At 49.7% G+C, this 23,980-nt stretch overlaps 1 protein-coding gene across 6 annotated transcripts; it reads left to right on the forward strand.

Moving 5' to 3' along the window:
- Positions 1–877: 877 nt before the first annotated feature.
- Rorc (RAR related orphan receptor C) lies at positions 878–23,315 on the forward strand. Of its 6 annotated transcripts, none has more exons than XM_048357119.1 (12): positions 878–956; positions 3,165–3,194; positions 12,112–12,156; positions 14,958–15,043; positions 15,613–15,754; positions 16,965–17,474; positions 17,674–17,795; positions 19,279–19,411; positions 19,572–19,679; positions 19,853–19,963; positions 21,092–21,220; positions 23,011–23,315. In XM_048357119.1, the coding sequence occupies exons 1-12, from the start codon at positions 917–919 to the stop codon at positions 23,139–23,141; spliced, it is 1,587 nt and encodes a 528-aa protein (XP_048213076.1). In that variant the 5' UTR covers positions 878–916; the 3' UTR covers positions 23,142–23,315. The 6 variants fall into 6 exon arrangements, with proteins under 6 accessions (XP_048213076.1, XP_048213075.1, XP_048213077.1 ...); XM_048357118.1 differs by having other exon boundaries at positions 21,111–21,220; XM_048357120.1 differs by having other exon boundaries at positions 19,572–19,643; positions 21,111–21,220.
- Positions 23,316–23,980: the final 665 nt, after the last annotated feature.

Below are 23,980 nucleotides of genomic sequence, written 5' to 3' on the forward strand. Positions count from 1 at the left end.
GGCGAGTCACGAGGCTGTGGCGTGGCTGGCTCCCGTTCTGCTGTTTACCAGCTGGGAGAGAGCAAGAGGGAGGAGGTGCCAGGGAGCCTTCGCTGCAGCCTGGCCCCTGGCCAGCTGCCTGTTGAGTAACCAGGAGTGCCAGGCCCAGCTAATCAAACTCTGGGCCGAGGCTGGGCAGGAGAACAGCAACAGCCCAGGTCCACAGAAGCCTTGTTCCTCAGTTCTCCTTAGGCTCCAGAGCAGGTCTCAATGAAGGGCAGGCTCAGACTTGGGGTTCTCCACGCAACCAATCCAGTGTAGTCCAGACCACAGGAAAGGGCAGCAAGGAGCAGGAACACCAAGTATCCTTAAAGAACCAAAGATACACCTGGAAGAATCTAACTCCATCCCAAAGAAGACTGTTACTTCCCCTGGTATTCTGCCACCTGTCTTAGTCTGGTAGAAGCTATGGGATTCTGAAATCACAAAGACATGGGTTCAAATCATAACTCAATCATGCATCATTTTGTGCAAGTTCTGGAGCAAGTATTTAATATCTCTAAGCATCACTTGATTGACTCATTGGTAAATCTGAAATAATTATGTTTCCTGTGGTGAATGTCATGAAGAATTACATAAAGCATGCCATGATTTACATACAGGACCTGGCAAGGGGCCCGGCACATAGTAAGTGATCGCTAAATGCTAGGTCCCTTCCTTTCATCTGTTCTGTTTCTACTCAAAGCCTCCAATCTCTAGCTTTCTGGTCTCTCCCCACATTCCCTCCTGATGCCAAGACAGCTCTGCCAGCCACTCCTTTTCCCTGCCTGCTGAAGGCCAGGTGCTCCCTCCCTCCTCTTCCCTCCCTCCCCTGGGCCCTGCTCCCTGCCCTCCTGGGCAGCCAGGGCAGCAAGGACGGCACCAAGGGAGCTGCCCCATGGACAGGGCCCCACAGAGACACCACCGAGCCTCAAGGGGTAAGAGGGCCCACAGCCCTGCAAGCAGGTGAAAGGGACTGTCAGGAGGCTCAGAGGAAGGGAGAGATGGGAAGACACCAGGCAAGCAGTGAGGGGGACAGGCAAAAATACAGAGAAAGGGAGAGATGGATTGGTAAGGGAGACCAGGTAGGTAAGATAGGACAAGTCCTGACCGAAAACGAACAAGAAACAGGAGAAAGGGCTGGAAACTAACAGAGGGAGACAGGAAAAGCAGGGAGAGGTGGCAAGAACCCTATCCAAGGGGGGAAAAGTAAAAAAGAAAGAATTTGGGGTAAAGGGAAGAGGGGAGAAAAGGATCAGGGTAGCTGGGAGAGTGAAGAATCAGAACAGAGTGGCCCAGATGTGACTGTGCCTCTGGGAGGTAGCAGGGTCCCTGCTTACTGATCTTAGCTGTCCAGGCCTCTGGGCAGCAAGGGGCAGTGAGGCTGGTTGCTTCACTCACAGTGGAGGAACCTGTCCTGTCCTGCTGTGAAAGGGGGAGGGGGACCGCAACCACACCCCATTAGTTGCCCATGCCCACTAGCCTGGCACTTTCCTCCCTGTTGGCCCAGAAGTATGGGGTTTCATTTCTGCAGAGAATGTGGGGCACTGGGCCAAGCACGAGGAGGGACAGAGGGTTGGATTAGCCCTCGGCCCTACCAATGGACTAACCCAGGCATCCTCACCCCATGCCTGGTCAATGTGAGCAGCCAGGGAGATGTGTGAGCCAGTGCCACAGCTGCAGAGCTCCAGGGCCACCAGGTGGAAGAACAGCTTGCTCTCTGGGCAAGGAAAGCACACTCCCTGCCCCCCACCCCCCCAAATTTAAGACTACTCTGAGGTGCAAAGCTAGAGGAGGGACCAGGGTGCCATGTCAGGAAGGAAGCTAGGTGGGGCTGGGTAGGATGGTGAGGTTGGGTGGGGCTGGGTGGTGTCATTCCTTCTCTGGGCAGACCCAGGGATCCCAGGTCACCAGGCCCATGACACTTGGCACCATGACAGTCAAGTGTATGAAGCCCAGCTGTGGAGGGAAGCATCCCCTGGACAGAGGGACAGTGATGGGGGTAGGGAGGCGGTACTGGTGAGAGGGTATGTGTGACAGACTTGGACAAGAGAAGAAGAAAACAGTAACAGAAAGAGTCAGTGACTAGGGAAGTTACACTAATGGTAGCCATAAGCTCTGTGAATTGCTATATGGATACAGGAAATGGATGAAGGTCTGGTCTGGAAGCTTCTTCCCAGAGGCTCCTTTCCCAGGTGTTTCATAACCTCTAACTGTGTGAAGGAATGCTTCCATAGCCATGCTCTGGTTAAGGCTCCTCCCTCAGCAGCTGCTCCTCCTGGGTGGTCCTCTATCGCACACACCCCCAACCACCCACCTGTGCTCTCTTCTGCCAACTCTCCATCCAGATCCGATCACCCAGCAGAACAGCAGAGGTAAAGCAATTCTTCCCTGGGCAGATGGCAGGACAATGAGGTCCTGGCTGATGAAGGCCAGAGCGGTTTTTATGTTCAAAGCTCTCTGCTTTGCCTCCAACCCCATACCTCTAACACTTCTGGATACTTTCAGGCATTGATCAGCAACCAAGAGTTTTGTTCTCATGCAGATTTTGCTCTGGGTGCAGAACATTTACAGCACACTTACAATGTACCATGGAGTGTTCTAGATATTGTCAGGACAGTAAGGTGAACAAGACAGATATAGGCTCTGTCCTCCTAGGGTTTACAGTCTAGCAGAGTAGACCCATTTTACAGATCATGATCATGGCACACTTACAGTAGTCAGGTAATATGTGAGGGCTAGGAAATTAAGTGCAAGGTATTCAGTGAGTAAACCTCAGGGCAGGGAAGAGTGCTTGGACAGCTTCTCAGGAAGCAACAGAATCTGAGACCTGAGGAGTAATGAGAGGCTAGGGGTGATGAGAGGCTGGTAAACTAAGGGGTGGGGAAGGGAAGGTCACTCCAGGCAGAATGAGTGGCATGGGGGAAGTCCTGGAGGCAGTAAAGAGCCTGGCACTTTGAGGACTTGGAAGAGGGCCAGCATGGCTGAAGGGCAGAGAAGGAAGCAGAGCAAGAGCTGGCAGAGGTGGCCTAGCTTCTCTCAGAAGCCAGGCTCTGCTGGGAAGGAATGGAGTAGAATGGGACAGATCCTGTAACTGGAAGAAGTGCCTTCAACTGTGACACTGAGCCCCTCTCTTCTCTTTCCAGAGCTGCTGGCTGCAAAGAAGACCCACACTTGTGAGTAGGGGGCTTGGGACCAAGAACTGGTGCTGAGCTGTGGTGAAACAGAATTCATCAAGGACTCTGGGAATTCCAAAGTAAAGAAAGCCCCAGGGCTGGACAAAGGTAGAGGAAGGAGTCAGGCAGAAATGATAGGCTGGAAAGGAGGCAAGCCTGGGAACTCAAGGGAGTGAGGAAAGGATGGAACAGGTGCAGAGCCCATAGACAAGGTCTATGGGAGGAGAAGCCCAGTAAGGTTACGCTGTCAAGAAACAAAGAACAAAAGGAAGAGTGCAGAGAAGTTGGACAGAGACACACAGGAAGTGAGAGGGAAGCCAGAGGGAGACTGGTGAGCCAGGGAAGGGAGAAGGTGGAGAGGTGGTGATGGATGGCAGGTCGCCTCAGAAACTCAGGGATGCCACAATGGGAGGCCGCAGGCTTTGTGGCAGCAGAGCCAAGGTTGGTGTTCATTTCTGTGGTTAACACATCCTGAAGTGTGAACAAGCTTGGAGCCCGCTGTACCACGCAGGAAAGCAGGAAAGCCGTGGCTCTGTAGGAAACAGAATGAGTTAAGGACATTCTCTGCTCTGGAGCCCTAAAAGACTACAGCCTGTGAGAAGAAGGCTAGAGCTGGACTACTCCCCCAGAAAATGCATGTGCTTCATTTCAGTAGCAGAATGCATCATCCTTAGCAGAGCCACACATGCACTCAGTAGCCTGTGGACACTCCGGAAAAGGCTTCCATGAGTCCCTGATCTGATGAGAGTCCTCCATTTCTCCCCTAAGTCCCTCTCTTCAACAGCCCAAACCATCGTCTCCCTATTCCAGGCAGAGCCATCTCAGAGGAGGACTGGGCTGGGGGCTATCTAGGATCTGACATCCTCCTGGGGGTGGGGGGCTGCTTTGCTCAGCATAATCCTGATCAAGCCTTGCCTGCCTGCTGGTAGCCACAGGGCCTCACGGAAATGCTGAGCAGGGCCCTAGGAGAAAGCGGGTCAGAGAGTGACGTGGGTGAGGTGAGCTAGAGGAGGGGGGAGTGGGGTGGGGGGAAGAAGGGGACTTTTTGGAGCAGCGGGAACTGGGAGAAGCCAAATCATTCCTACTCTTAATCCCTTACCACAGAAACCTTGGCCAGGACCCTATCTCTGGCTCCTGTCTTAGGCCCAGCAAACATCCCGTACCCCCAAACTCATGAGTGTTCCTATGAGGAACTAAGCCAACAGGCCTTCCTCCCACCCACTGCCCAGCTCTCAAAGCCTGCCTAGAAAGGCTCACATTGCCTGAGTTGCTTGTGTTGCTTGTGGAGTTCTAGCAAGATCAAAGACCTCTCAGGAGAGTTGGCCTCAAGAATCCAGATGCTCAGGGCCTCTTAGGGTCCAAGAGCTAGAAAGAATAGATCCTGAATTGAAATAACCCCAAGAAGAGGTTCTAAGATGAGGAACCAGAAGAGCTTCTCAGTATAAGGTCCACCCCAAGAGGGCTCCATGCAGAAGCTCCTACCTATCTAAAGTCTCCATCCAGCGTGGACCTTACACCCAGATGCAGGGAGAGTGTTACTCCTAAGAGGCCCTGAGGATGAATCCCCAAGGCTAAGGTGCACCTCTAAAATTATTTGACCCATCAGTTGGAACCCCATATCAATCTACAGAGAAACTCAGGCCAGGAGGCACCTTTCAAGAGCAGACTAAAACCAGAAAAACCCTTCTGTCCTTTCAGGGAGAGCTGAGGCCAATCTGTGGGGGTTTGAATTCTATCTCTGCTACTTACTAGGTCTGTGACCTTGATCAAGTGACTTCACCTTTCTGTGTCTCACTTTTCTCATCTTTGAAAGAGGAAAGCTACCTTGGAAAATATTTTGTGAGGATTAGCTAAAGCCACATTAAAAAATACTGTTAGAACCATTCCTGGCACATAGTAAGCACTATTATTATGATTATGAGTTAGACAGTGATAAATGTCATTATCTGCATTTCAATTTAGCAAAGTTGCCCCTAGAAATGTCTGATGGACTCGCCCCTCCTGTGGATTCTGAGTATTTGCCTGATAATTGTTACTACTACTATCATTTTCATGTTCCCTAGCCCAGGATATATGGCATATTGGTAGGAAGGAGCATAAGGATGGGGGGCAGGGGTTGACAACCTCAGACACATCAGGCTGGGTTAGTCAACAGGGTCTCTCAGTGGCATGTGCTGCCACCCCCAGCAGACATCCTGTGACTTACCTCTGGGACATCCCTGCCCCTGGAGTCCCCTGGCAAAGAGAGTCAGGCTGGGGTCATCAGAGAGAGAGGAATAGGAGGTCCATTCCGGCTCCCCAGCCAGAACTACCCTGGCAAGTGGAAACAGCTTTTACCGCGAGTGGCTGTTACATGTGGTTTTGGAATTTTCCAACGCCCCCTACGATTGGCTGCTCCACCCCTCACACCCTGCCCCAGGCCCAGATTGGCCACATGGAGCGCCTGTCATCTTACCCACTACACCCCTGGGGGGACTAGGGGGGGTTGTCACATAGCCACCTGTGTGTTACGGAGTTTAACCCCCACCCCTCAGAAGCACTGGGGGAAAGCTAGGTGCAGAACTGCAGGCTGCGGCTCTGCTGAGAGGGCCTCACCCCCACCTCCACTGCCATCTGTGCCCTGTACCTGGACCACCCGGCTGAGAAGCACAGGGAGCCAAGGCTGGCCAAGCCGCCAAGCCTAGGCTCAATCATGAGAAGTAAGTGAGTTGGGGCCACCTGGGTGTGGGGGAAGCTTGGGAGTCTGGTCACCATCCCAGAGCCTAGAGGGTGTCTTGGGAATGGAATGAACAAAGCTGAGGACTCCTCCCTGGAAGGGTGTGTCCTGGTCAAGGTCAAGAGCCCTTAGAAGCTGGGTGGAGTGGCTGGGAAGTTGCTCTTTCTCTCTCCAGGGAGTTTCTTTACTGCAACCATGGTAAAAAAGAATAGTTGAGGAATTCTTGCTATAAGTTCTGGAAAGATTCCCTGAGAGTACCTGAGGTGTCCAGCCTCTAGACTCATAAAAAACAGAGACCCAAGGCCGAGAGTGCTGCACCCCAGAACACACAGCTGGGAGCTGATGGGGGTTGGCAATACCGGAGCTCTGAACTTACTCTCTCAGCTCCTAGTGAAGTATTTCCCTCAGTGCCTCTCACCAGAAGAGTTGCTATGTCCTGAAGCAGGACAGTCAAGTAAACTGAGGCTAGCAGGCAGTGATGGGTCAGAATACCAGAATCTTCACCTCACAGGCACCACACTTTCAGCCCATCCAGGGATGTGAGAACAAAGTGCCTTCCAGCCAGGTTGTGCTGTGTGTGTGTGTGTGTGTGTGTGTGTGTGTGTGTGTGATGTGTGTCCATGCTCCTCCAGGTTCAGCCATCCATTCAAGGATCAGGAGAAGGATCAGAGCAATGGAGATGGGAGCAGAAAACCCTCAGCATCATTTCCTTTCTGCTTTGAAACACTGGGCAGATGCCTGTCAGATGGTTCATGTAAGGACCACTCAGAGCATAGGGTAAAGGAAGAAAAGGGAAGCCTGTGTCCCTGTGGCCTAAGACAGCCTCAGCCTCAACCTGGGGTCTTCCCACAAGCCACAGAAGACAGGTCATATTGGGTCCTGGAAAGACCCATCTAACAAACAGACTCTGGTGCCATTTCTGTCATCGTGTCACATTTTGGCAAGTCACTGGAGTCCTGGTCTCTTGTCTGCAAAACAAGGAAATTAAACTTTAAAGCAACAATGCCAACTACAAGGGTGGACCAAGGAGTGAACCCTAGTTTCTGAGGTGTGCCCCAAGAGTTATAAGAGTTTCTGCCCTCGCAGGGGGTAGAGGAAAAGGAGACCAAGGCAAGAAAGGAGCTCCATTTCTGTGAGTGGGATGAGACTGCAGTGCAGGTGTATGAGCTGCCATGGGTGAGGGGTAGGAGAAGAGGCAAAAGCATCCAACAGTGCAAGCAGGAGCATCTGTTTCTAGCTTCTCCTCATTAGCAGCAAAGGCTAGCAGGCTGGACTTCCCACAAATGGCTCCAGATCAGCACATCAACTCTAGGCTGCCACGCTGGTAATGCTTCAGGCCCAGCACAAAGGCAGGAGTTCCTGGAAGTGACTAAGGAGACAAATGGGCAGCTACCCACATACACACAGCTGTCTAGGAGAAGGGATCTCATCCAATTTGGAGGTCAGTACCACTGGTCCTCATGTGGGCATTTCTGATATCTCAGAACCCCACATTTTCTGATCTTCAGCAGTACTAAGCCACTAACATCTGGGGAGAGTTAAAAGCTTGTGAAGCTTGTGTCTTTGACACACCCAAACACTAAGGCCAAACCAATAAGGAGCAGAAACAGCCCAAGAAATTAAGAGATACAGAGACTAAGCTCCAAGGGCTGATTTATGAAAGGCACTGGAACTGGGTGATGTCTAGATGGAGATGTGGATTGAGCATACCAAGAGAACCAAAGCTGTGTGGTGTGAAGCCCGAGAACAGCTGGAGTGCACTTCACCAGGCACAGACACAGTGACAAGGAGAGGAGGTATCCATTAACCAGCTGGCCAGAGGGTGGCCCAACTATCTCACCCTAAGGGGCTTGGCCAATGTGGAGCCAATAGACATTGAGGCGACAGCATTGAGCCTAGATAGGGAGGTGGGATGCCAAAGGGTGAGAGGTTACATGGCTGCCCTCTCTGTGCCCTGCTCTTTAATCCTGTCATGATAATGAGGAATAATGAGCCAGAAAGAACTGCAAGTCCCCAGGGTGCCATAGAACTCACTGGAAGGGTCCAGGGCCATCTGAAGATTTTATAAAAGACTTGATCCTTCCTTCCTAGCACCATTCCTGCATCTTGCTCTTTTCCTTTCTTTCTGTTCTTAGCACAAAGCCCAACTGTCTGTCCCCATTGGAGGTACACTTTCCCCCGCCCCTGCCTCTGTGCCAACTCAAACTAGAGCCCATGCCTAGGGCTCTCCCAGGAAGGTAGTTATGGAGTCTCATTCATGTGCCTAATGCCTAGTTCTTCCTGAGATCTAACCTCCTTCCCTGAGGCTCTGAGGCTCAAAGAGGATGGAGATATCTATTTGGAATGTCAAGATGGTAACAAGTCAGGGCTTTCAAGCCAGGACCAGGGTCCTTCTGAGTCTGATGAGTTCCCAGAGCAGCGGTGGTACCTGGAACAAAGACCCAAGGCTCTAGAGGCAAGGGAGGCCTCTGAGTGTGACAGTGTGACAGTATGCCATCTGGGCTCCAACTCCTCAGAGCTTCTTCCTAGTGATTCATCCCCTCCCCCCATCCACTGGTTGTTTTCACTGGTTCTTTTGTTTCCCCTTCTTTCTCCTGTCTCAGACTGTGGGGGTGGCGGGGGCAGCAAGAGGGGGTTTCGGGAGGCTGGCTGTCTTTCATGGCTTTACAAAACCCCAGACTCTCTCGCCCACCTGAGTTTTAGCTTCACTATTTTCTCAGCTCTAGGATCCAAGTGTATCAGCAGAAAATTCTCACCAGGGGCTGTGGGGAGAGCCCTGCCTGGGCTGGGGTAGTGTCCCTCAGCAGAACAGTGCCTTCCCACCCAGCCCTCCTCCTGCTCCTGTGGTTGTGCCAACCACCTTGGTTTTCAGCATTGCAGAAGCTGGGGGAACTGAGAGCTGAGGAAGGAGGGAGGTTGGTAACAGATTGGGGTACACAGAGGACCCCTGGCTAGAGCTGTGGTCTTAGTGGTGAGAGAAGGGCTTAGGCTAAGAAAAGAGAAGCATTCCTCTTTCTCACTCATTTATCGTTCATTTCTGCAAAGAAAGGCCTACCAAGAGGCAATAAACAAATCTACACCCTAAAGGAGCTATGATCTGTCAAGAGTTAGGAGCTCACTTAGGTTTAACACTTTGTCTCACCTCAGCAGTAGAAAACAGGTAAGGGCGGGAGGGGACAATGACTACTGAGGAAAAGCTAGGACAGAAGGAATGTGTCTCTGGCTCTCTGTACAACACGAGTTGTGGCTTTAGTTCTGTGGACTTTCTCCTTGAATTCTATCCCACTCCTCCCACTTTACTCTTTCACCGTCCCTGCAGCAAATAATCTTACCCTATCTTACTCTGTGGTCCTTTGGGCATCTCATCCTCATAAGGTACATAGCTTAATGGTCAAGGACACTGGCTCCACAGTTACAGAGACTAATGCCAGCTCTACCATTTGCAGCAGATCTGAGTCTCCACAGGCTTCAGTTTTCTCATGAGAGAACAATACTAGTAGTCGCCCCCACCCCCAAGGTTGTTGTAATCATTCAAAAATGTGTGTAAAATCAGGAGCCACACTGTCTCATGCCTGGAATACTAGATATTTGGGAGGCTAAGATCTGATGCTCAAAATGCAAAGCCAGCTGGAGGAAGGAAAGTCCATGAGACTCATCTCCAACTAGCCAGGAAAAAGCCAGAAGTGACGCTGTGTCTCAAGTGGTAGAGCACTAGCCCTGGACAGGAAAAGCTAAGGGACAGTGCCCAGGTCTGAGTTCAATTCCCATTTGAAGAAAAAATAAAAAAAAAAAGAATTCAGCCAGTGCTTTTTCTGTAATTATTAGTCTTCCTTATGCAGTATGTATTGGAGAGAACACACTGAGAAAGAAAAGGGCCTAGCTGTAGATTGACAGGGCCTCAGAGGAAGATGAGGATCCCAGGAATCCTCTGTCTGAATCATTCTCCACTGTGCTGAGGTGGTTCTGGGGTTTGAGGGGTGAGATCCCCCTGGGCTGCTGCCCCTCCTCTGCTCCTACCACTTCCTCTCTGTGGCATAGGGCACCTGGACATGGCCCAGGGCCAGGCTCTGGATACATTCAAAGAGCACTATCAATGGATCTTGCAGCTGTGAGCAGAGTAAGATTAGAGGAGGTTGGAGGCAGAGGAGGTTTGCATCTACCGTATTTCTCCTCATATGAGGCTCTGACGAGATGCTTCCTGGGGAGCCTTCAATCTCTGAAGCTATCCAGAAGACACGTTTTCTTTTTCTTTTCTTTTTTTTTGCTCAAGGAGAGCACTCTGCCATTTGAGCCACAGCGCCACTTCTGGCTTTTTTTTCTTTTTCTATATATATGTGGTGCTGAGGAATCAAACTCAGGGCTCCATATATACGAGACAAGCACTTTACCACTAGGCCATATTCCCAGCCCCCACATTTTCTTTTTCTAAGCCTACATCACAATGAAGTTTTACAGGTCACACTGGAAGGTAGGGAAGATGTAAGAGTGAACTTGATGAGCAGAGATATAGCCTAGTAGGAGTGGGTTCTTAGCAGTCTTGTCCCTAGCACAAACACAAACAAAAGAAAATAATAAGAGGAAGAAGGAGTTTGGGAAGAGATTGTCAAACCTACCTTTCCTAACTGGGAGAGGCAGCCTGGCACAAAAACTGGCAGAAGGCCTAAAGTCTTGCTACTCAAAGTGTAGGCTAGCGTATTGCAAACTTAGGTACCAATCTAGAGCTCATTAAAATTGTAGAATTACCAAGCCCTCATCTCCAATCTCCTGAACAGGGAGGGACCTACATTTTTGTTTATTTTGTCTTGTGGTCCATAGGTGATCTTCTTTGAGATACAAAAGATAGAATCATCCTCTGACTAGCTGATATAAGGAGCTATGAAAGATATTTTTCTCTCCTTTATCCTTTTGGAAGCACAGAATTGGAGGGTTTTCTTTTGATAACCAATACCAATAGGCTCTCCTAGTGCCTTTGGGCATCTCATCCTCAGGGTACTTAGCTTCATGGTTGAGGGTACTTAATAGTTGAGGGTATTGAGTTACAGAAACCTAATGCCAGCCCGGCCAATTCTGGCTACACAACCTTAGTCAAGCCACTAAGGTGCTAGGCCTCCATTTTTAGATCTTTCTTGGGAGAAAAGTACAATGAGTAGAAGGTGAGACATAAAGCTCTTCCCAAGCAAGTGAGAGTGGGAGCAGGCAGAGTCCCACTGCTATGGGGGCAGTGGGGTAGGGGCTGGCTATGAGCCTCCTGACCTTTGTTTGGCTCGGTTCCTGGCACTGTCAGGCTCAAAGATGTTAAGTTCCTGGCAGGCCAGGCTCCCAGGAAACAGTTTGAGTAATCCTGTGATTACTCAGCTCCCCTTGCCCATGTGGGTTCCCACCACTTGCTGCTCAAGGACTGGTTCATGGGGCAGGTCTTGAAGGTGAATTATCATCGGAGGTGTTTCTCAGCTTCTTTCACTCCCATCCCCCGAGTCCCCATTTTTCCCCTCCCCACCACCCTGCACACACTCTCTTGAGTACCGGTACTTTCTCTTTGAGGTTTGGGGTGGATGGCATTGAAGGGGATACAGGTGGCAGAGGAAGGAGGAAGAGTAGGACTAGAAGCCTAGTAATGCTGAGGGTTGGACAGAGGGTCAGGACACAAGCATACGTGTTCCTATGTTCCTGCCTCTGTCTCTCCTTTCCCAGAGATGTCTCTCTTTTCTCCCAGTCCTGAACCTTAGTCCTTCCAGCTCAGAGAAGCTAGAGGGCCTGACCCTAAGAGTCTCTGATTCTGTGTGCCTCTCACTGTATACTTCTGCCTTGGACTATTGTTGTGGGAGGCAGTAGAGGGGGCTGGCCTGGAGGCCTAAGTCCAAAGCTCTAGATCTTCCAAATACAGTCTTCATGAAAGAGGTCCTTGGCTGGTCACCTCTTCCTATGAAAAGGGCAGGCTCTTGGTGACACTGTGGCAAGGTTCCTAAGGCCAGGACCAGTAGTGGGTCAGCTGTAGGGCAGGGAGATGTGTCTTGGGTCACCCGTGTGGTCAGTGCATACACGCACACGGATGTGGCTCTTGGAGAAGGGAAGAGGCAGGGAGGCCTGTGGTCAACTGCTAGGCCAGAGCCCGAGTTCCCACTGTGGCTTGGCCTAATCTCCCTCTTGCTTGCGTTTTTTTTGGGTGACCAATGTTATCTACCCCTCTTTTTCTGGTCTAAGGGCCAATGAAGAGAGATATCACCAAGATAGAGGGGAAGATATTAGGTGAGAGCAGAGCCTGTGGGGCCCAAAGGCTTCTCCCAGCCTGGCCATGTCCACAGCTTCTTTGCTTCAACTGGGTCAGCAGCTACTGGCATTCATGGTGCTCTGCCCTTATGTGGTATTATACTGGCAATGTCATCTAATGTGGGTCTGTGGGGCTTACAGTCACTAATGGACAGGTAATATTTCTTTCTTTTATCCTCACCTCACTGCCAAGAGAACTGAGGCAGGAAGAATGTGACTAGAAGCATGAGAGGCCCCATACTTTCTGCCCCTCTTCCCAACCCTAGTCTCCCCTCTTGTTCTCTCTTCCCTTCTGTGCATTGACCTCTTCTATTCATAATTTACTAGAAAGAATTGAAAACTTACTTGTCATTTGGTCGTGGGGTGACCACAGCTTACTATGTGGGTGAGTGGCAAGTATGAGTGGAGGTGTGTGTGTGGGGGGGTGGAATCCAAGTTCTGATGGAAGGATTTCAAAATACTCCCCAAAAGGAGGCAGCTACTTACTCTGACTCAGCCCTATGCTAGCTTGAGAGGATGATAGTTTAAAGATGATGAAAATAATATTTCAGGGAGTGGTAGGCAATCCATGGTCTCCCTATCTACCCTGCATAAGCAGATCTTGCATATGACCAGGGGGCAGGCCTGAAGTAAGCTCTTGGGAATCTGGATTTACCCTCCAAAGGGAACTTCCTCTATCCATAGGGTGGAAGACCTGTCATAGGTAAGAAGCTTTGGAGCGGGCACTAGTGGCACATGCCTGAAATCTTACCTACTCAGAGAACGCCAAGATCTGAGGATCACAGTTCAAAGCCAGCCTGCACAGGAAAGCCGTGACTCTTATCTCCCAAGTAACAACCAGTAAACTGGAAGTGGTGCTGTGGCTAAGTGGCTGAGCACTAATCTTGAGCAAAAAAGCTCAGGGACAGAGCCCAGGCCATGAGTTCAAGCCAGATGATTGACAAAAAAAAAAAAAAAAAAGAGGCTTTGGACACAGGGGATGATTTTTCTAGCCTCCTCCTCTCATAGTCTCCTTCTCAGAGGGGAAACTAACCAACCAGTGATGGTGGAAAAGAGACTTGTCTGTCCTTAACCTTAAATCTACAGAGAGCTGAGAGTGTTGACAGGGACTAGGCAAACAGCAGGAGATGAATCTGGGGCCAGCAAGCAAGAGTAAGCAGGTATAGTTTACAATGAGCTTAATGGGAACAAGAACCTGGGTACTAGTGCCCAATGAGCAAGCTCTAATATGCAAATATGCCATGCCCATGTGTTCACACACAGAAATAATTCATTTTTGGTGGGCTGGGATGTAGCTCAGTGCTAAAGTGCTTGCCTAGCAAGTGCAACATACTGTGTTCCATCCCCAAAAAAGAAAAGACACACACATACACACAAAAAAATAGTGACAAAAATGCTTAGTGATCTGTGTCCCAAGAAGTCATTCACACAGAACGGCACGAATTGGGCACCAACAGCTCAGCCACATCATCTTAGCTACTCAGGAAGCTGAGACCTAAGGACTACAGTTCAAAACCAGTCCAGGCAGACAAATGAGAGACTCTTATCTCCAATTAACCAGCAAAAAGCTAGTGCTACAGGCATGGCTCAAGTGGTAGAATGCTAGCCATAAGTGAAAAGTCTGCTTAAGAGTATGAGGCTCTGTTCTGAGTTCAAACCCAATGCTGTAGCAAAAACAAACAAACAAAAACAATAGCATGTTGGAAAGCAACTAGTTGTGTGAACCTGAGCCTTATCAGGCATTGTCCTTCATCTGCCAAGTGAGCAGGTGAATAAGAGGTCTGAGTCTCAACCAGTGCTCACACAGGTGGACACAGATGCCTTGTACATCCTTTACATTGACACACGCAGAGTCACCTCCTGTCCACTCAGGCCAAGGGCCTACAATCTCTATTTTGTCTTTTCCTGGCATCGAACAAAGCTGGGTTGTGGAGTCCCACTCTCCTGGACTCCATCAGTGGCTTCTTCCTATGTTCTCTGCCCCCTACTCTGTGAGTCCCTCTCTTGGTCCCTGCTTCTGTGCAGCTCCTCCCCAAGCCTTTTTTTTTTTTGGCCAGTCCTGGGCCTTGGACTCAGGGCCTGAGCACTGTCCCTGGCTTCTTCCCGCTCAAGGCTAGCACTCTGCCACTTGAGCCACAGCGCCGCTTCTGGCCGTTTTCTGCATATGTGGTGCTGGGGAATCGAACCTAGGGCCTCGTGTATCCGAGGCAGGCACTCTTGCCACTAGGCCATATCCCCAGCCCCCAAGCCTTTTCTATCTGACTGAAAATGGCTGGGATCAATCCCTAGCCCCTAGTTACCTCTTGCATGATGTACCCCATCTTCCTGCCATGGTTCCCATGAGCCCCCAGTGGGGGAGGGAGCTACAAAGAAAGCCCTGAGGGCGGGAAGCAGGTGTTGTGAGGCAGTGGGGACTCCTATGGCTGGACAGGATGGGGGTGGGGGGCAGCTGGAGGCATTCAACTGGAAGAGCTGTGCAGGTGGCCTCTCTGCAGCTGCTTTCTGCCTCCATAAAGCTGATAGGACTCCCGGACTTCCCCCTCTCCACCTACTCCTCCTCTGTGGGGGAAAAAAAACCTCCTAGCCTCAGATCCTTTACTGAGAAGCATTTGCCACTTCACTCCTTCCCTTTTACAAGAGGGAAATGTCTGAAGCTGCCTAGAGAAGTCAGGGAGGAATCAGGTACCTGTGTCTGTAGCCCAGGTACATACTGGTAGAATGTAAATGAAAAAAAAAAAAACAACATCTTGGGCTGACGTGTTTCTCTTTCCCTCTCCTAGCTCAAATTGAAGTGATCCCTTGCAAAATCTGTGGGGACAAGTCATCTGGGATTCATTACGGGGTTATCACCTGTGAGGGGTGCAAGGTAAGTTGTAGGCATCCCTATGTACACACACACTTCTCTTCAGAGCTGGAGGCCAGCTAGAGAGCTTCCCTGCAAAAAACCGAGCAAATTGCACACAAAAGGGAGGTGAACCGGCCTCAGGTGGCTCATGCCTATAATCCTAGCTACTCAAGAGGCTGAAATCTGAAGATCACTGTTCAAAGCCAGCCTGGGAACAAACTCCATGAGAATCTTATCTCCAATAAACCACTCAAAAAAGCTGGATGTGGCACTGTGGCAAGTGGTAGAGTGCTTACCTTGAGCAAAAAGCAGCTCATGGACAGTGCCCAGGCCTAGAGTACAAGCTCCAGGACCAGGACAAAAAGAAAAGGAAGGAAGGAAAGAAAGAAGGAAGGAAGGAAGGGAGGGAGGGGAGAGAGGGAGGAAAGGGAGGGAGGGAGGGAGGGAGGGAGGGAGGGAGGGAGGGAGGGAGGGAGGGAGGAAAATGAGAAGACTGAGGATGGATGGGTCAAGATGTGGAAAAGCTGCATCAGGACCAAACTGGGCCTGGCCAGGATAAGCAGCCTTGACCTCCCCCATGCTTTCCCCAGGGCTTCTTCCGTCGGAGCCAGCAGTGTAATGTGGCCTACTCCTGCACCCGCCAGCAGAACTGCCCTATTGACCGCACCAGCCGTAACCGATGCCAGCACTGCCGCCTGCAGAAGTGCCTAGCACTGGGCATGTCCCGAGATGGTGAGCCCAAATAGGAAGCTCCCAGGGATTTTCTTGCAGTCTGTATAGGGACAGCTAGGCCTGCTGTGCCAGATGGATTCACTTGCAAAATGCCCTTCCTGAGACCTCCTTCCATTTCTCCTCTTGACAGCACCTTGTCTCTTCCCTTTGGAGTCAGTCCTTTAAAGCTCTTCAGAGTCCCCAACTTGAGGTTCTGTTCCCTTTCTCAAGACCCCAGCCCTCTCTCCTAAGATGAATTCTCTTTACGTTGCTTCCCTCTAGCCCAGCTCTCATCTAGCTTCTGTGTTTTTCCCTCCTGACTTCGGTTTATGTCTGTGAAGACCTAGTTTACCTCCATCTCCCTCCCTGAATCCCCCAGCCCCAATTCCATTCTAGGACATGGGACTATGGCTAAGAACGGGAGCAAAAGTGGCCTAAGGAGGACCCAGAAGGAGGAGTAGGGGAACAGATGCTCCTAGTGTCTTCACCCACCACCTCCTCACCAGTCCCCTCAGGTCCCCCACCACAGAAGGAGCTGGGGGAGGGGGCACAAGGTGATGGAGAGGCAGAAGGAGCCTGTCAGCACTTTTCAGTGCTCAAAATAACAAAGCGAAAGGAAACATGCAGGGGTGCAAAGGGGCAGGCAGGGTGAGGGGCTGTGCCCCCACACCTGGGAGGGGTAGTGGGGGGGAGTAAAAGGCAGGAAAGAGAGAGCAGAAGAGGATGTTCAGAAGCAAGCCACGGAGCCTGGGTTGGGCTGTGGTGAATATCTAGGTCACCAGGGAGCCTGCAGGCCTGACCACAGGGAGACCTGTGTTCTCAGCCCTCCTCTTCCTCTGGCCCTCCCAGACAGGCAAGCTGACCCCAATACAATCTGAGGCCCCCCTACCTGACATCCCCCCAACCAAACCCCAATCTCAGAAAGCCAGAATCCCCTTCCCAAGTTCATTGTTTCAATTTTGCCCTATTAGAAGCTAGCTGAGTGTCGGTAAGATTTTGTTCAGCAAATGGAAATGGCAGGACAGGTATATCCTGAAGGGATTCAGAGTGAGAGGTGGGAGGAGACCAGAGCCTAAGTTCTCAAAGTACAGGCTCTTAGAGAAGACCTGAGAAGTTGGGCTTGGGGTCAGAGAGCAGTTGATCCATCCTGGAAAAACCTTGTGTCTGCTGACCTTGCCCTGAGTCATGCATGTGCTACCTCCTAAACTCCTGATTCCTTGGCCTTCTTCAGCTGTCAAGTTTGGCCGCATGTCCAAGAAGCAGAGGGACAGCCTGCATGCAGAAGTGCAGAAACAACTCCAGCAGCAGCAACAACAACAGGAACAAGTGGCCAAGACTCCTCCAGTAGGGGGCCATGGAGCAGAAATCCTCACCTACACCTTGGGGCTCCCCGATGGCCAGCTGCCTTTGGGCGCCTCACCTGACCTGCCTGAGGCCTCTGCCTGTCCTCCAGGTCTCCTGAGGGCCTCAGGCTCTGGACTGCCATATTCTAGCAACTTGGCCAAGACGGAGCCCAAAGGGGCCTCCTGCCACCTTGAGTACAGCCCTGAGAGGGCCAAGGCTGAGGCTAGAGAGAGCATCTATAGAAGAGACAGCCAGATTACTCCTGGCAAGTGTGGACTTCCTTTGGAGGGGCCCAGGCACTCTGGGTTTGGGGACCCAGAACAGGGTCCAGATGGCTATTGCAGCCCCAATTTCTGCAGCACCCCAGAGGCACCATATGCCTCTCTGACAGAGATAGGTAAGCACCGGGGAAGGCCAAGGCAGTGGTGGAAATGAGGGAGGGCTACATCAACCATACAGGAGCCCCAAGAAGGTAAGGGGACTGGACAAGGGGCCAATATTGGAGGAAATACAGAGTAGACCCTGTAGGAAAGCATCCTGTAAGTTGGGGAAGGAGCTGGCTGAGATTGAGTCATACCTTTCTCCTCTGGCTCCAGAACATCTGGTACAGAATGTCTGCAAGTCCTACCGAGAGACATGTCAGTTGGGGCTCGAAGACCTACTACGGCAGCGTAATAACCTCTTCTCCCGGGAGGAGGTGACTGGCTACCAGAGGAAGGTGAGGCCAGAATGTGGCAAGTAAGGGTGTCTCATCACCACTGGGAATGCCCAGAGATGGATACCTGCACAGGCATAGGGGAAGAGGGCAAGATACTGCAGATAAACACAAGCTTCCCAACAAGTGTATGCACTGCTTTTGAGTATGGTGTGTGTTTGCCTACACCTAACCAGATGGATAAGAGCTTTTCCTGGGGCTGGGGATATGGCCTAGTGGCAAAGAGTGCTTGCCTCGTATACCTGAAGCCCTGGGTTCAATTCCCCAGCACCACATATACAGAAAATGGCCAGAAGTGGTGCTGTGGCTCAAGTGGCAGAGTGCTAGCCTTGAGCAAAAAGAAGCCAGGGACAGTGCTCAGGCCCAAGTCCAAGCCCCAGGACTGGCAAAAAAAAAAAAAAAAAAAAAAAAAAAGAGCTTTTCCTTAGCCTCTGCTATTAAACTTTACTCAGCATCCAACCTACTCTTCTACTACCTAGACCTTGATATACTCTCCCTCCCTCTTCCTCCTCCCCCTCCTCCTTCTTCTCTTTCTCCTCCTCCTCTTCAGTCAGTACTAACTACTCAAAACCTGAGTAGTGTTATAAAGAATACCCTTTTTATGTGAGGCATCATGATAAATGCCTTACATAGATTATCATCAAGCCATCCAATAACCAGTCTATGAAAGTGGTATTTGCTGCTTTATAGATTTATTCACAATCACAAAATGGTGGAAACGAAGTCAAATTCAGATCTATTGGCTCTGACAACACTACTTGCTCTAGAAAGCCCTTGTTTTGCACATCCCACTGACTTCTGAAGCCTACTAAGACCTTTGGTGTGCTTTTTTGGGGATGAAGATTAAGTAGGCTTTCAGTGTAAGCTATATTTCATGTTTTGGGGTGATTTTTTTTTTCCAGTCCTGGGGCTTGGAATTCAGGGCTTGAGCACTGTCCCTGGCTTCTTTTTGCTCAAGGCTAGCACTCTACCACTTGAGCCACAGCGCCACCTCTGCCTTTTCTATATATGTGGTGCCTGGGAATCGAACCCAGGGCTTAATGGATGCCAGGCAAGTACTTTACCACTAGGCCATATTCCCAGCCCTCTCATATGGTTTTTATTCCCCCACAACAGCTAATACAGTGCTTCAGGAAGAAGCTCCACCGCCCTGTAGCATAATCCTTAGTGCCTAGAATTAAAAGAGCTACATGGAATACTTGGCTACCAAGGAGGGCATAGCTTGGAGTGAGGAAAAGTTACCATCCCTTTCATCTCTCCTGTTTCCTTTGTACTGAGCTGTTAGATGCTGGATAAGTGGGATCATATGATAGGAATGGACCCCTGGTGCCTTTGTGAAAGCAGAGGTTTTTAAATTTTCCAGTGTTGAGAATGTGGGAATTCAGAACCTACTACCTGCAATTTATTATAATGGAACTCCTAGGGGCTTGAAGGGATCACAGGGCCCCACAGAAGGCTACAGTGGATCCCCACTCTATCTCTGCAGTCTATGTGGGAGATGTGGGAGCGCTGTGCCCACCGCCTCACTGAAGCCATTCAGTATGTGGTGGAGTTTGCCAAGCGGCTCTCAGGCTTTATGGAGCTCTGCCAGAATGACCAGATCATACTACTGAAAGCAGGTGCCATGGGATAGGGAGGCAGACCTGGGGGAAAGGGGACAGAGTGGGAAAAGCCAAATGGAGGGAGGTGGCTTAATGACACCAGGACACTGAGCAGGGCAGGAACAGACTGCTGGCTTTGTTTCATGCTGTCCTCCCATCTCTTCTTCCCCTTCACCAGGAGCAATGGAGGTTGTGCTGGTCAGGATGTGCCGGGCCTACAATGCTGACAATCATACGGTCTTTTTTGAAGGCAAATACGGTGGCATGGAGCTGTTTCGAGCCTTGGGTGAGGGGCAGTGGTAAATGAGAGAGGACTCTGATGTCAATCCCATCCAATGCTTTGTGATCCAGGGCACCTTTTATATAGAGCTCCCCTCTGCTCCTAACCCCCAGAGGGCGGTGTCTTTGGGCACATGGTCTCATCTGCCTGGCTCACTCTTCTGCTTTCTACTCCATCAGGCTGCAATGAGCTCATCAGCTCCATCTTCGACTTCTCCCACTCCCTCAGTGCCTTGCGCTTTTCCGAGGATGAGATTGCCCTCTACACTGCCCTTGTTCTCATCAATGCCAGTGAGTGTGACTGGGCCTGGCTGGGGAAAGGGCATTCTGGGGACTGAGGCAACAGCAGATACTGAGTCTAGACTTATAGATGTGATTAAATCTAGGAGCTAGCTTGAGCTATAGCAGGATGAGCCTTGCCTAATACTTCTATAAAATTAAATGAATTCAAATAAAGATGCAAAGGACCCTGAGAACAGGACAAAAAGCAGCATAAGGTGGTGTGGTTGGATCAGGGAGAAGTGAGAGTTGGAGGAAATGAGCCACTTCCCTGATAGAATTTAAGTCTGATGGTTGGTGTATGGCAGTGACTCCTTTGTAACATGCATTGGAATCACCTGGGGAGCATTAAAACCTACTGCTGCCTGGCTCTCACTTCCAGAGTTTCTGATGTAATTGGTCTGAGTTGCACTTGAATTTTTAATAGCCTTCTCCAGGCCATCAAGATTGAGAATCACTGCTCTACAAGATCCTTGAAGACAGAATGCCTCCAATAGCATGGCTATGGGTATCCAACTCCACTAGACTAGTGTGGCTAGCTTGAGCCAGCTGAACACTAACTACTCAAAGAACCTGCAGAAGTGGGTCTGGCTGCCAACCCAAATTTGCAAATCATTCTTTTAGCTATGCCAATATGTCCCCTTCAACTGGAAATTATAGCTTTAAGTGCGACTTCTTGGTATTTAAAGGAAACGGTGAAAAGGTGATTTGGGAGTTGAAGTGAGTCACAGACTGCTGCAGAGGCCTTGGAAAGGGCCTGGGTGGCTCCTATCTGAAGCCACTCTTGTGGGAGAGTTGGGAATTTTCTTCCAACCTTTATTTCCCCTTGTGACAGAATGGGCTATGTGAAATACCAAGTTATCAGGGAGAAGGTAACTTGAAGTTAGAAGGTTAGAAGTTTCCATCTCCTTCATCTGTCTCCAGTTTCCCTTGCAGATGGCTAGCCAAACTCAAGGTACCAGAGCTAACAGCTCCCAAACCAAAACACGCATATACACATCCTGCACATACACATGCACATGCGTGTGCATACCACACACACACATACACATACACACTTCAGAAGGCCAGATGTGTGGAAAGACCCAACACACGCTTTTGCTGTAGAATCTAGAATCTGTTCTTTCTGTTCTCTCTTTGGTCCCATACCTTCCTTCAGACAGACCAGGGCTCCAAGAGAAAAGGAAAGTGGAGCAGCTGCAGTACAATCTGGAGCTGGCCTTCCATCATCATCTCTGCAAAACTCATCGCCAAGGCATCCTGGCAAAGGTAGGAGCAGTCTCAGAGGTAGAAGAGGCCAGGACCAATGCCAGGTCTGTGACATCAGGGCATGTAACACAGGGCTAGGGTCTGAGGGTACAAAGGGAGGACTGCTGAGTGCCATATTGTGCCAGAGAGCTTGCAACAGCAGTGGGGACTGAGGAAAGGAGCAACTACTTCCATGTGCACAGAGATGGAAGTTAGAGTCTGGAATTAAAAGGGACCTCCAGGGAGCAATTCAGTTTAATATAGCCAACGTTTACAAAGCACCTGCTTGTATAAGGCACTGTGGAAAGATACAGAGATTCAGCTTTTGCCTTCACCAACATATTTTAGACTGGTATAAAGAGACTTATGTACCTTTTTTGGGGAGGTGGGGTGGGGATCAGTCCTGGGGCTTGGGACTCAGGGCCTGAGCACTGTTCCTGGCTTTTTTCTTTTCTTTTTTTTTTTTTGCTGAAGGCTAGCACTCCACTACTTGAGCCATTTTCTGGCCTTTTCTGTTTATGTGGTGCTGAGGAATTGAACCCAGGGCTTTGTGCATGCTAGGCAAGCAATCTACACACTTCCAGCCACTATGTACCTTTAATATAACCGTAGTATAGAGTAGAATATGACATGTGATGCTATAATAATGAGATTAACAAAATGCTTTCACTGATATGTTCTGTCGTCCTTGTGGAAACCCGGTCAATAAGGACAGGCATTTAAATCTTCCTGTAGCAATTAGGAAACTCCAATGACTTGTTTGTGTAACTCATTAATTGAGAAATGCACATTTTATTTGTTTTGTTTTTGTTGCTAGTCCTGGTGCGTGGACTCAGGGTCTGAGCACTGTCCTTGGCTCCTTTTTACTCAAGGCTAGCACTCTTGAGCCACAGCGCCACTTCTGGCATTTTTCTATATATGTGGTGCTGAGGAATTGAACCCAGGGCTTCATGTATACGAGGCGAGCACTTTACCACTAGGCCATATTCCCAGCCCAATAAATGCACATTTTGATTCCAGTTTTCTTTGACTTTTTTTTTTGGTCCCATGTCTCTGTGCCCCCAGAATGTTGTTGTTTTGGAAAAATACTATGAGGGCATAGAACAAGGATTCCAACAAGTTGAGTGCAAAAGGAGTGAAGCATAAATGCTTCCTAGAAAAGGTAGCATACAACAAGGTCATGTAAGGGGCAAGGTTTTAACAGACCTCCATGAGGGTGAGGCAAGAATTCCAGGTTTAGGGAACAATATGAGCAAAACTAAGAAGGCAAAATAGCATATAGATGGGGAATAGCTGGTGGTACTTTTGGAGTAAGTGTAAGGTCAGAAGTTGGGGCTGATGAGGCAGAAGAGTAGCAGAAGTCTGAAAATAGAGGAAAATCGGGAAGAATTTTCAGTATCACAGAAAGAGTTAAGGCTTTGTTTCTAGGCAATCAGGAGCTCCAAAGCTAGGGAAATGCAATAATTAGAGCTGTTATTAGGCAATTTACTTGAGAAGCAGTGTGAAGGATCCATCAGTATAAACACTCAAGCAGTCCTTTGCTACATGCCAGGCACCGTGCTAGTGTTAAGGATGCACACATGACTTTGGGGGCTACATGCAGAAAACATTCACTTAGCTTCAGTTTTTGGTTGTGTGTGTGTTTTTTTAACACTACATACTTTTACCAATGAGATTTGGCTGATCCAAAGTGCCAACTGTATAAAGCAAAAACAAGGAGGGGGTAGTCCAGTCCAGCATGGGCAAGAGGACTTATTTGCTCTGAGGAGAATGCTAAGTACTGACCCTTCTCCCCATTAACCCATCCCCAGCTGCCACCCAAAGGAAAGCTCCGGAGCCTGTGCAGTCAACATGTAGAAAAGCTGCAGATCTTCCAACACCTCCATCCCATTGTGGTGCAAGCTGCTTTTCCTCCGCTCTACAAGGAACTCTTTGGCACTGAAATCGAGTCTCCTGAGGGGCTATCCAAGTGACCTGGAGATGGGACACCATTCCTCTCCTTTCAGCCTGATGGCCCACCTCCCTGGACTCTGTTCTACCATCAGTTTTTTTCCTTCATATGCCTCCTGAAGGGTGGTCCTACCTATGCCCTTGGGTGAACAAATGTCAAGACTGGTTTTCTGCCTCCCAGCTTGCCTGGCAGTGGGTTGGGATGGAGGAAAGTCTTGTTCCACCTCACTTCCCAGAGCCTCCACCCTGGCTTCTGGAAGGTGTAGGGTGGGGTAGAATGTAAGAACCTCTAGGAGCACCAAGTTGTCCTCAAGAAAACAGAATGAATCCAAGCATCCTGGATGAAGAAGACTCAACACTGGGCTCAAGCTAAGAATAGGCCTTTGAAATACCTCATTGCATTCCCCCCCTTGGGCTTCAGCTAGGGGAAGTAGATCGAGCTCAGAGACTTGTGGCAAGAGCCCAGAAGGACCTGTACATAACACAAATCTGGACCCTTAGATTTTTCCATCTTTCTCATTTCAGTTCAGCAAAGGACTTGTTAGGCACCCTGCCCTTTTCCTGGGATCTAAAAGAACCTGGATATGTGGAGAGTAAAGAATGGGAGTAAGAGGCCAGGAAAACTGTTTTATGGGGTTTGGGTATGGAGAGGGGGCATAAAAGAGGCCAAGAGCATCAGAGTTCAAACTAAAGTCTGTCATGTGCACTTTAAAAACATACTCTAGGAGTGGGCACAAATCTGATCAGGTGAAACACACACCAAACCCAGCCTACAAAAAAGTGGTTCTTAGGACATACCTTTTCCTGACATAATGTCCCCTTTTTATTTTT

Source organism: Perognathus longimembris, chromosome 11 (assembly GCF_023159225.1).
Source record: "Perognathus longimembris pacificus isolate PPM17 chromosome 11, ASM2315922v1, whole genome shotgun sequence".
NCBI lineage: Eukaryota > Metazoa > Chordata > Mammalia > Rodentia > Heteromyidae > Perognathus > Perognathus longimembris.